At 27.0% G+C, this 13,491-nt stretch overlaps 1 protein-coding gene across 7 annotated transcripts in view; it reads left to right on the top strand.

Moving 5' to 3' along the window:
• LOC122515069 (fasciclin-1) overlaps positions 1-13,491 on the top strand; it is a 763,302-nt gene that overhangs the window by 741,689 nt on the left and 8,122 nt on the right. For 5 of the 7 annotated variants that reach the window (XM_043632243.1, XM_043632245.1, XM_043632246.1 and 2 more), the window contains 2 exons: positions 7,336-7,341; positions 11,117-11,359. In XM_043632243.1, the coding sequence (XP_043488178.1) occupies positions 7,336-7,341; positions 11,117-11,359 (249 nt within the window). The remainder of the gene's footprint in view (positions 1-7,335; positions 7,342-11,116; positions 11,360-13,491) is intronic. The other 2 variants (XM_043632247.1, XM_043632244.1) reach the window with 1 other exon arrangement.

The following is a 13,491-nucleotide window of genomic DNA, read 5'->3' as shown; positions in this document are numbered from 1 at the left end:
TAAGGAGAACGCGTCGTTTATCGTGGCCTGAAAATAGGATAGAACTGTTATAAGATTCTGAAAGAAACCTCGTAAATTATATTCGAAACGATATAACGAAAACGAAGGAACAAAAACACGACGACGTGGACTGTTCATTTCATTTTATTTTTTTTTTCTTGTTCCGCTGTGATTATAACAACCCCGTTTTTATTAAAAGTAAAATCATTTTTGCGACTAGTAAAGAGTACAATTTTCTTAGAAACTAACCCTTAAATATTAATGTCGATTAAATAATAATATGCAACAAAATGCAATTGATTCGTCTTGTTTTGTTTGTTTTTTTTTAACGCGATCAACAAACACACGTGATGATTTGTTTAAAATACGATAATGCATTTAATCAAATTTTACAAATGAATGGAATCTCATTTGAAACGTTCAAAATGTCTATCGACAGATTCGTACGAATGTTTAATAATATCATTCGTTGCATCCTCGTTTAAAAATTTTTTTTTTTCACTTTGTACCGTTTAGTTTTTATATATATATACTATATATATTTTTTTAATTCTTTTATTACTATTATTATTATTATTATTATTATTATTATTAATATTATTATTATTATTATTAATCACGCAAACCGTGATGTATGTATGTGCCTGAATCAACCGATACGAAGAAGAAAGATGAAACAACAAGACGCGTACACATTAGGGAGAAGGATTTTGTTGCTTTTAGCAGATGAAGTTGTTATTTAGTATACACTTTGTGTAGATCGAAGAAGGTGACGAGCTGGATTTTAGAAACGAGCCTTGAGACATCCGTCTCTCTTCCTTTATTTATCCTGTTCTATCATTATTTTTTTTTTTTCAACAACGCTCGTATGAACTTACATAATAACTGTGGCCTGGGGAATGCACCGTCGTAATTTCGTAAGGAAGATTTTTTCGACTAAATAAAAATTACACGCGCGATATATTATTACATTTATAACGATTTTTTGAATATACAGAACAAAATCGAAATAGAAATTATGAATTCAATCAAAAATGATCATATATTATATAATTGGATATACAATCTCCGCACAGATCGAAAGTTTCATTTGATTGTTTTATTATTTTAACTTATCATAATTTTGTCTTTCTATTTTTATATTAATTAGAATCCAAAACTTTGTACAATAATGAAAATTGTTATTGATTTAATCAAAAATTGGATGTACAATCCGCACATATTTAAAAAGTTTCATTTGATTGTTTTATTATTTTAACTTATACAAAATTTTGTCTTTCTATTTTTATATTAATTAGAATCCAAAACTTTGTACAGTAATAAAATTGTTATTGATTTAATCAAAAATTGGAACTACAATCCGCACATATTTAAATAGTTTCAATGGATTGTTTTATTATTTTAACTTATACAAAATTTTGTCTTTCTATTTTTATCTTAATTAGAATCCAAAACTTGTACAATAATGAAAATTGTTATTGATTTAATCAAAAATTGGATGTACAATCCGCACATATTTAACAAGTTTCATTTGATTGTTTTATTATTTTAACTTATCATACAAAATTTTGTCTTTCTATTTTTATATTAATTAGAATCCAAAACTCTGTACAATAATGAAAATTGTTATTGATTTAATCAAAAATTGGATATACAATCCGCACATATTTAAAAAGTTTCATTTGATTGTTTTATTATTTTAACTTATACAAAATTTTGTCTTTCTATTTTTATATTAATTAGAATCCAAAACTCTGTACAATAATGAAATTGTTATTGATTTAATCAAAAATTGGATATACAATCCGCACATATTTAAAAGTTTCATTTGATTGTTTTATTATTTTAACTTATACAAAATTTTGTCTTTCTATTTTATATTAATTAGAATCCAAAACTTTGTACAATAATGAAAATTGTTATTGATTTAATCAAAAATTGGATGTACAATCCGCACATATTAAAAAGTTTCATTTGATTGTTTTATTATTTTAACTTATCATACAAAATTTTGTCTTTCTATTTTTATATTAATTAGAATCCAAAACTTTGTACAATAATGAAAATTGTTATTGATTTAATCAAAAATTGGATATACAATCCGCACATATTTAAAAAGTTTCATTTGATTGTTTTATTATTTTAACTTATCATACAAAATTTTGTTTTTCTATTTTTATATTAATTAGAATCCAAAACTTTGTACAATAATGAAAATTGTTATTGATTTAATCAAAAATTTGATATACAATCCGCACATATTTAAAAAGTTCATTGATTGTTTTATTATTTTAACTTATCATAATTTTTTTTTTCTATTTTTATATTAATTAGAATCCAAAACTCTGTACAGTAATAAAAATTGTTATTGATTTAATCAAAAATTGGATATACAATCCGCACATATTTAAAAAGTTTCATTTGATTGTTTTATTATTTGACTTATCATAATTTTGTCTTTCTATTCTATATTAATTAGAATCCAAAACTCTGTACAGTAATAAAAATTGTTATTGATTTAATCACAAATTGGATGTACAATCCGCACATATTTAAAAAGTTTCATTTGATTGTTTTATTATTTTAACTTATCATACAAAATTTTGTCTTTCTATTTTTATATTAATTAGAATCCTAAACTTTGTACAATAATGACAATTGTTATTGATTCAATCAAAAATGTCAATATATTAAATAATTGGATATACAATCTCCGCACATATTTAAAAAGTTTCATTTGATTGTTTTATTATTTTAACTTATCATAATTTTGTTTTTCTATTTTTATATTAATTAGAATCCAAAACTCTGTACAATAATGACAATTGTTATTGATTCAATGAAAAATGTCAATATATTAAATAATTGGATATACAATCTCCGCACAGATTGAAAATTTCATATTTTATTATTTGATTATTTAAACTTATCATAATTTTGTAATTCTATTCTTATTGTTTTATTAATAAGTTTAATCGATAATTTACTTGAAATTGAATAAAATCTTCCTTACATTTTCGTCAGTGTCCTAGAGAGAAATAATATGCACACTGCACGTTGCACCTGCTAGAGAGCCTCGTGATCGTTTAGCGATTAATGCCCCTTGAATGTCGCATGTAAGTCGGAAACGTGAGCACCTCAGTTACACACAGTGTCGTCGAATTATATTATACCGCGACCTTTTTTTTTCTCTCTCCATATATTATAATCTCTAATCATATTATTTTTTTTTTTTTTTTACATAATTCTTCTTAGGCATAGCCCCATATTAATCGATCTCATGTGACATCAATTGCATTCTATCAATTCACGCTGTTTACCATTTTCATTCACGACGAATCAATCTCTCCCGTCCCCCACTTTTTCGTATCATCTAATCATAACGCCTGATCTATCACAAGGAAAAATCAAAAATAAAAAATACAAAAAAAAATAATATTAAAAACAAAAATATTAAATATAAACTCTCTTCTCTACGATTAAATATGAAATATTTAAAAATAAGTAATGTTTATATAATATATACTATAGATGCATATATTTTATACATGCATTACATATTATATACATGCATCTATATGTATATATAAAATATAGAGAGATGATCTTAAAATCCAGGGTGTGATTCGCGTAAATCCCTCGAGCTCGCATTCTCTTATTAAACCTCTCTTCTATACCAGATTTTATTCGTAACTAATTATTACTAAAAGTATATATACTCATAAGGGAAACGAGAAAATCGAAAACGTTTGAAACGTGCCTTTGATCTTGAATTATTTCACATATACCTCCCTACTACTACATGTTACTGAAATATATACATATATATATATATATCTACACCATTTTACATTTGCGAATAATATTATTGACCTCACCCTCCTGTAATAATCTCGATTAAAACGAAACGAAAGTGCTTATAATAAAGTTAAGGAAAATAAGAAAAAAGGAAAACTCTCAACTGAAATCCACCACAGCAGGGAACGGGAACGGGAAGAGGAAGGGGAGGGGGCGGAGTAACGAGGGGGGGGGTATACGTTGGGAACAACTTTGAACGTTGATCTCTAGTAAATTCTAGCGGAATCTAGTTATTGAGTATATCTCTAACTGCGGATCGCAACAAAAAAAAACGCATCGCGAAACGCGATTTCGATTTTCTATCCTTGCTTTTCCTCGTTCCAATAATACTCTCTCCTCTTCTCTCCTCTCTTCATTTCAAATTCGTTTATCGGACTTTCACGAATGCCACCTCCTCCATCCTCCTGCCGGAAATTACTCTGTGTTCGAAATTCTCGCTTTAAAAAAAAAAGAAATCAAGAGTACTCACGGAATTTCTAGTCGCGTGCTACGACCGATTGGGGAGTGGGAAGGAGGTGGGGAGGGAGAGGGGCGGGGGAGGGGGAGGAGAGACGCAAAGGGAAAATTACCTGACCCAATCGCGATAATATAGTAATAGAAACGTTTAACGTGTTCTCTCTATTCTCAAAATAATCGTTTAAAATTCAATGTCACGTTCTAAACGTACGCTATCGATATCTCGACCTTTAACGAGAGATGTGAAGCTCGAGCCACGTTTAGGATTATTCCCTTTTTTTCTTGAAATGTTCTTTTCAGGATATTCTTATTATTATTATTATTATTATTATTATTATTATTATTATTATTATTCTTTCTTTTATATTTTTCCTGTTTTTTTTTCTTTTCGTTTTTTCTTCTTTCTTTCTTTCTTTCTTTCTTACTTTCTTTAGTATTTTTTTTGTATTTTATTTGAATGAATATATGAGTAGATAGATCGAGAATAAATAAGAAAGAAAGAAAGAAAGAAAGAAAGAATGAATGAATGAATGAATGAATGAATGAATGAATATAATGGTAGAATAAAAATAATAACTATAGTCCAACGTTTCTCAATCAACGATTCATTATTGGACCCCAAAATGATATTTGTTAAAACCTCCCACCACCCTTCCCCATATACGATAATTATAAAAATATTTTATTAATTATTTTGTTAAATATTTTATTAATTTTTTTTTTTAAGTATAAAAATAGTTCATTCGTAGAAAATTTTCGTAGAATATTTTTGCAAGTTCGCAAGAATATTAATTATCTAAGAAGAATCTTAACTACTTTACGATACTTCTTAATTCGATATTGTATAAATGTTTCCGCTGAAGGAGACAGAAATAATTGAGAAACGTTGTAGTATAGTTCGTTACAGGAATAACCTAAGTATATTTAGATCGTGATTAAAATTCCATTAATTATTTATAATTGAACTGAAAACGTTCAATTTTATATTTACGATCTTTTTTCATTACGTTAAATTCGTATTTCTGATAATCCATATCGCTTGATTTTATTCGTTTCAATTACGTCTTATCTCGTTATCTATTTAGGATATAAATATTAGAAAGTTCAATTTTTTTGTCCGAATAAATAAACAGTCGTGCATTAATAATTAGTAGTAATTAACTTGAAATAATTGAAAAACGTTGTAGTATAGTTCGTTACAGGAATAACCTAAGTATAATTAGATCGTGAATAAAAATTCCAATAATTATTTATAATTAAACTGAAAACGTTCAATTTTATATTTACGATCTTTCTTCATTACGTTAAATTCGTATTTCTTAAAATCATATCGCTTGATTTTATTCGTTTCAATTACATCATATCTCGTTATATATTTTAGATATAAATATTAGAAAGTTCAATTTTTTTGTCCGAATAAACAAACAGTCGTGCACTAATAATTAGTAGTAATTAACTTGAAATAATTGAAAAACGTTGTAGTATAATTCGTTACAGGAATAACCTAAGTATAATTAGATCGTGAATTAAAATTCCATTAATTATTTATAATTAAACTGAAAACGTTCAATTTTATATTTACGATCTTTTTTCGTTACGTTAAATTCGTATTTCTGAAAATCCTTATCACTTTATTTTATTCGTTTCAATTACGTCTTATCTCGTTATTTATTTAGGATATAAATATTAGAAAGTCCAATTTTTTTGTCCGAATAAACAAACAGTCGTGCATTAATAATTAGTAGTAATAATTAACAGGTAATCAATCAAGAATCTAAATCAATACGATTTCTTGAAGGATATTCCTGCAACACGGGGGTGGGGGGGTGTTACATTACATATAGATAATTTCCGGAGACGTGATCTCGAGTATTCCAAAGCCTTTACTCAATAGAGAGATCCTAAAGGGCTCGTAGATCACAATTAGCTAATTTACCCGGTACACCGTTAATGGGATTTTCGGTAACGCGAAATATAAGGCTCTAGAGTATTCTTGCCATTACTAACGATAATATTGTAACAGCTGTTAACGCTCGTTTTTCTTGTAAAACGAATGCTCCTTCTAATTAGATATAAACACACACTCACATATGTATATATATATATATACATATAAAAAATGTTTTATTTCTCGGTCGTATTAAACATTAACAAAACAACAAGTTATAATATAAAATATATATTCGTAAACGATAATATTGTTCTCGTTGATTTATTCTAAATTTAGATGGGTCTTGGGGTTAGGGGAGAGGGGGAAACAAAATCAAATAAAATCAAATTAATTATTATAATCTTAAACCAAAACGTACTATTGGCTAAATAATAATAATAATATTTAATTGAAATGAAGTATTATTGACATTCAGATTTACAAGAGTAACAAATTATAATATAAAATATATATTCGTAAACAATATATTGTTCTCGTTGATTTATTCTAAATTTAGATGGGTCTTGGGGTTAGGGGAGAGGGGGAAACAAAATAAAATAAAATAAAATAAAATAAAATTAATTATTAAAATCTTAAAGCAAAACGTACTATCGGCTAAATAATAATAATAATATTTAATTGAAATGAAGTATTATTGACATTCAGATTTACAAGAGTTAGTAACGTTGTCGTATCGTTTATATTCATAATTTTTCTTACAAAAGCAGAGTATTTTTATTACCCCTTTCTCTCCAAAGAGAGAGAGAGAGAGAGAAAGAGAGAGAGAGAGAGAAATGGATAGAAAAATAGATAGATAAATAGATAGAGAAAGAGAGAAAGAGAGAGAAAGAGAGAGAGAAAGAGAGAGAGAGAGAGAGAGAAAGAGAGAGAAAGAGAGAGATTTCTCTCTATTATTATTATTATTATTATTATTATTATTATTATTATTATTATTATTATTATTATTATTATTATTATTATGATTATTATTATTATCAATTGTGTAAATGTGTTTACTATTTTTATATTGACTCAATGATGTTATTCTGTGGTGCTTTGCATGTCTCTATTGGACTCTGCATGTCGTATAGGGCATCGTAAGTACTTATTAAATGAACTCATCTCAGAGACTTCGCAAAAACACACGACACATTCAAGCTCATACTTTTAGCCATGTCGTCATGGCAAATGGAAGTCTGAGAGCCGATATTTTTTTCTTTTTTATGATCGATCACGTATATTACATATAATATATATATGTATATATATAAAAATATACATATATATATATTTTTATATGAGAGATCCTTTTTTATTTATGTTATTTTCCATCGAATTTTCGTCGATAAGAGAAGAACGATCGTGTAAGGACAGTCGGATAGTAATTTTAGAATTTTTAATTTAAAATAAAATTTGTTTATTAATTCATAGTTTCTTTTCTTTTCTTTTCTTTTCTTTTCTTTTCTTTTTTTTTCCACCACAAATTCTAAGATCGTTTAAAGTATTTTTCTTCTTCTCGCGTTTCTATATAATAGAATGAAATAAAATTATTTAATAATAATTTTGGAACAATGAAATATATTATTTATTTATTTATTCAAGTAAAACATTATACTTATTGCTATACACGCGGCTGTTATGTGTTACTAAAACGTTTTTATAAATTCACGCAAATAATTATGAATATTCGTGGGATTTATTAAATCGTTCTTTCTACCATAAAAAATGATTCCACAAACACACAAGAGATAAGAGAAAGAAAAGAGAAGAAAGAAATGCAAAAAGAAAAAATAGAATTCTCTTGAAACCGACTGTACTTAACTCGTATCTCTTATAACATACACAAAAGTTTACGATCGTAGGCACCGCGATCGAGTCCAAAACGAGTTTGTATAAAAAAAAAAGAAAAAAAAGAAAGAAATGAAGACTCAAGGAATATCGTTCCGACGTATTTCCGTTCAACGTGGAAAATGAAAAAGAAAATTAATAAAAAAAAAAAAAAAGAAAAAAACCCCGAGAACAAAAAGTAACTCGGCGGGGTTTGTTTGTGAAAAATCCTAAAGAAAAGAAAAAAAAAAAAAAGAAAAATTATAAATAAAAATTGAATTACGCGTCTTGAAATAAGTATTTAAAAAAAAAAAAAAAAACGAAATAAGTAACTCGGTTTATATGAAAAAAATCATAAAGAAGATAAAGAAAATTAAATAAAAATTATAATTCCAAATTGAATCACGAATCTTTTGAAATATAGCGGAACGAAAATCCAACCGTCTCGTTCGTATATTCATTTAATACCCATTCAATATTTCGTTAGAACTCCCCCCGCCCCTCATCGTCTCCATAATTTGTTCATCCCCCACCCCACCCCACCCCCGTTTTTATCATCATCAGTTCTTTTACCATTTCTTCTTTCCAATCAAGTAAATTCACGAAATACTAAATAAATTTTCGATCCCTTTTCGTACGGATTTAAAAGTAGACATTGTTAATTATTTAACAATATCACGTTTATTATTATTATTATTATTATTATTATTATTATTATTATTATTATTATTATTATTATTATTATTATTTTGGATCCCTTTTCGTACGGATTTAAAAGTAGACATTGTTAATTATTTAACAATAATCACGTTTATTATTATTATTATTATTATTGTTATTATTATTATTATTACTATTGATTTTCCGACCCGATCGAAAAAAATCCTTCCCGAATTTAAATGTAATAGTAGAACCGAGCATCGATCATCATTTTTTTTTTCATTCCTTTTTTAGCATTAGCATTTTCGTTTTACAATAAATAAATCGTCCAACCGTTCGATTTTTATATTGCGTTTATGTCCCCGTTTTATATCCTTTCAATAAACCAACTTTCTCTGGCAAACAATATTTTTGTTGTTGGAAAAAGAACAATAAAGAGAGAAAGAGAGAGAGAGAGAGAGAAAAAGAAAGAAAGAAGAAAGAAAGAAAGAAAGAGAGAGAGAGAGAGAGAGAAAGAAATAACATTATTATTATTATCAGATAAAAAAGGGAATAAAAGTTAATATCTTTTATCGACGTTCTTTAAAAATAAGAATTGTTATAAATAATTTTGATTAATTAATTTGTTATTTTATTAATTTTAACATAGGATATTCATAAAAATAAAATATAATATAACGATTATATTCTTAGTGTTCTCTCTTTCTCGCATTTATTTTTCTTTCTCTTTATTTTTCTATATAAATTCATCGGACGAGAGCCACCGAGAGTTAAAAGAAGAAAAAAAAGAAAAGAAAAAAATTACAACAACCAACATAACAAGTCAACCCTCACCATTCGCTTCATTAACTCGCGTTAGAAGTTTTACTAATTCGATTGGACGATCAAGCTAGCGAGAAAGTTTCGATTTTCTATTCGAGTCATGGGTGCATTCACTTCGGTCATTTTCTAATAGATTTTCCTAGTACTACATATTATTCATCGAAACAAAACAAAACTGGCTTCGTAAAATCCGTGCTCGTTATCTGTCATCTTCAAAGATAATAATTAACTTGTTTAATAATAAACGTTTCTCCACATATCGTGTGTCGTAAAAAGAAAAGAAAAAAGTTCATTAATTGACGTACGTGAAAAGGGAAGACCTTGTTAATCCGTTTAAATGTATCTCCAAAAGGTTTGACAAGATGAAACTCGATAAATAAAATGTGTCCTTAAATAGAACGTACGATTTGAATTTTCTTGAGACATTTTTTTCATTTTGTCCGTAATAAAAGACGCACAAAAAATATCTATTATTGTGAAAATTAATTACAATATTAATATATATTAATTAAATATATATATAAAATTATAAATAATTCTTTTCATATTATAAATAATATTAATTAAAAATCTATTAATTACAATAGATGGTTCATATATTATACGTAAGTTAAACCGAACCAATCTCAATTTTTAAACTCAAGAATAAGATTCGATACGTCATTGAAAAGAAGAAGAGAAAAAAATCAATCTGCAATTGTATGCATGGCAAAAAAGTAATTAAAACTTTTTCTTAACGTTTTCCAAATAAATTGATACGTTTCATTTTAAAAACAATGCTATCGTTCGTTCCTGCATTCGGACATATTTTACAATCGAAATTAAAATTAATCACCATTGTAAAAAAAAAAGTAATTGAATATAACGTTATCTCGGTGTCTCATTTCCAATTGGAATCCTTCTCCCCTTTCTTAATTAATTTCTGTTTTTAATCGGTGCTTTTTTATAAGATAATATTTATTTATATATCTGAACACCGGAAATTGTATATTTTATCTGTAGAAGACGCGAATACAATTTTGGTTTATATTATTATCCGTATTTTTAAATAAGTACAGATCTAACCTCAATTCTTTGACATTTTGATTATCTTTCATTCCTTTACTTGCCAGATATTTTTATTCATATCCTAATTATTAACTTTCTACTCGATAAATTAAAATAATTTATTATACTTTTGCTCGATCCCATTTTTATTGATTTTTTTTTTTTATTAATTTTTTTTAATTACACTTTATCTTTACTTATTGTTCATTTATTTTCCATTTTACTCTCCTTATTACACTTTCTCGTTTGTGTGCGTCCATTTAAATAACCAACCGATTTCTCAATATCTTTCTATCTTTTTCCTTCATCATCGTTATTTCTTTCTTTCTTTCTTTTTTTATTTATTTATTGATTTATTTATTTATTTACGTGGATCGTCTCGATCATCAAAATCCCGTTCGTATAGAGTCAGAATTTAAAAAAAAAGAAAAGAAATATGAAAAAGGCGATCTGGTATCGTTTCTGATCGATATAAACAGAATTTTCTTTTTTTTTCTCTTTTTTCCACACGTTTAGGAGAAGGAGGATGGTCCGGTATACAAATTTTACGAGACGATTCGCGATTTTGGCGACGACATTATGATGACCATAAGCAGGCTCCACGATGTAACACTTTTTGCACCGAGCAATGCTGCTCTGGAAGAACCAGGAGTACGACAAATACTACAGGATAAAAGACGAGTTAAGGAAATCCTCAACTTGCATTACGTCAAACAGAGACTACCATTGGAAAAGATTCAAAACAAAAGTGTCATTCAGGTGAGCGTTTTACAATATTACAATATTCTTGCTTTTTTTTCTTTTTTTTTTTTTTTTTTTTTCATGTATACGAAAAATAAAATTATTCATTTAAACTGTGCAGATGTTTGTGCACTTCAAATATGTTGAAATATGCAAATAACATATTTATAAAATATGAAAATGTGGTATATTATACGAGCGTATGCAGAAATATGTAATAATAACATGCAAAAACATATATGAGAGGAGATATTTAATAGGTAACCAGGATTATTTGCAACCCTTTCAAAATTAAACAAATTTGTCATTAAAAAATCCTCTTCTGTACATCGTTATTTTTATATTTTCCGATTTAGTTTAAAAAGTATGCATTTGCGTGCACGAACATCTCCCGACAGTTTAAAAAAATAACAATTTCAAACTTCGATCGATTTCGCGTTCTCTTTTTTCTTTTTTTTTTCGTTTCTTTTTTGGTCTGATATAACTTAGTATAAACTTCGAACTTTTCGAAGAATACAATATCGATAACGAATAATGTAGTTTACCTTGCTTCGTTTTGCTTTATTCTTCTTCTTCTTCTTCTTTTTCTTTTCCATTACAAATTTCATTTTTCTTCTTAAAAAAAAGAAAAGTACAAGATAAAAAAAACTGCTGGTGTGTGTACTTATGTACCCATGCAAGAAGTTATACTTCTTTGGCGTACTAAACGAATATAACCTCAATAACCTCAAAAATAACTTCAAAAAAACTTCAAAGAAAAGAAATAACTTAAAAGAAAAAAATAATTATTATTTTATATATATAAGAAAGAATAAAAAAAAACTGGTGTGTGTACTTATGTACGTACGTAAGAAGTTATACTTCTTTGCCGTACCAAAACGAATATAACCTCAATAACCTCAAAATAACTTCAAAAAAAAAAAACTTCAAAGAAAAGAAATAACTTAAAAGAAAAAAATAATTATTATATATATATATATATATATATATATATATAAGAAAGAATAAAAAAAAACTGGTGTGTGTACTTATGTACGCACGTAAGAAGTTATACTTCTTTGCCGTACCAAAACGAATATAACCTCAATAACCTCAAAAATAACTTCAAAAAAAAAACTTCAAAGAAAAGAAATAACTTAAAAGAAAAAAATAATTATTATTATATATATATATATATATATATATATAAGAAAGAATAAAAAAAGAAAAAGAAAATATCAAAATATAGATATCAGTCCGCACTAATATAAGAGAGATATATCGAATTATTTCACGCGTTAACAGCCATAGCGCGGTTACAGTATTAATTCTCGTTTCGATCATTTAAGGGGTTATACGCAGTTGCGAGGCTCGAAAAAGACGTATTTTCATGAATTTTTTCTAGAAACAGTTTTTATTTCTCAAAAAAAATTGTTGGTAATTCAAATAGAGTGAACTTTTGAGAATACAATAGCGCGTCGATTCTGTAAAAATATTAATCTGCACTGCTCCTGTAGATGATTTCCTGAACGTCCTCTAAAAAAAGACGTTTGGCGGTGATCTCCATTTTGGCGGTTTGGATTATCCGAAATTAAAAAATATGGTGGATTCTTTTAAAGGATAGATTAATGCAGGTATTAACGAGAGGAATTTTAAAAATTTTGATTTTTGACAAAATGGCGTCTATTTGAAAAAAAGTGTGTTTTTTGACTTAAATTTTCGTTCTAAATTGTTAAAAAAAATAGTAATAAATTTTTTAAAATTTTTTCCTGATAGTTAATACCTGAGGAATATATCTAAGAAGATTGTGTAAAAATTTGAAACCGATCGGTTAAGCCGTTTTTGCAAAATCGAGATCACCGACTTTGAAAATACCGTTTTGAGAAAAACGCGTTTAAAGTTTCAAAGAGACGTTTACACATAGTTCAAAATTTTTGTTTGCAGCTTACATGAAGTGAAGAATATTTGTCGGATCGATTTGAAATTTTCAGAGAATATACTTAAATATATGTACATTCCGAAAATGCAAAAAAAAAAAATCGATTTTTTGAAAATCCTAACTGCGTATAACCCCTTAAGTAAAGCAGCGCTGAGTACGATTAGTATTTGGATGGGTGACCCGCTTGAGAAAAAAAGGGGAAGAAGAAAAGAAAGACAACTTCATGCCGTAA

This window comes from Polistes fuscatus, unplaced genomic scaffold, assembly GCF_010416935.1.
Source record: "Polistes fuscatus isolate 324 unplaced genomic scaffold, CU_Pfus_HIC Scaffold17, whole genome shotgun sequence".
Classification (NCBI taxonomy): domain Eukaryota; kingdom Metazoa; phylum Arthropoda; class Insecta; order Hymenoptera; family Vespidae; genus Polistes; species Polistes fuscatus.
The sequence above is the reverse complement of the archived record's forward strand: the minus strand, read 5'-3'. Positions and strand labels throughout refer to the sequence as shown.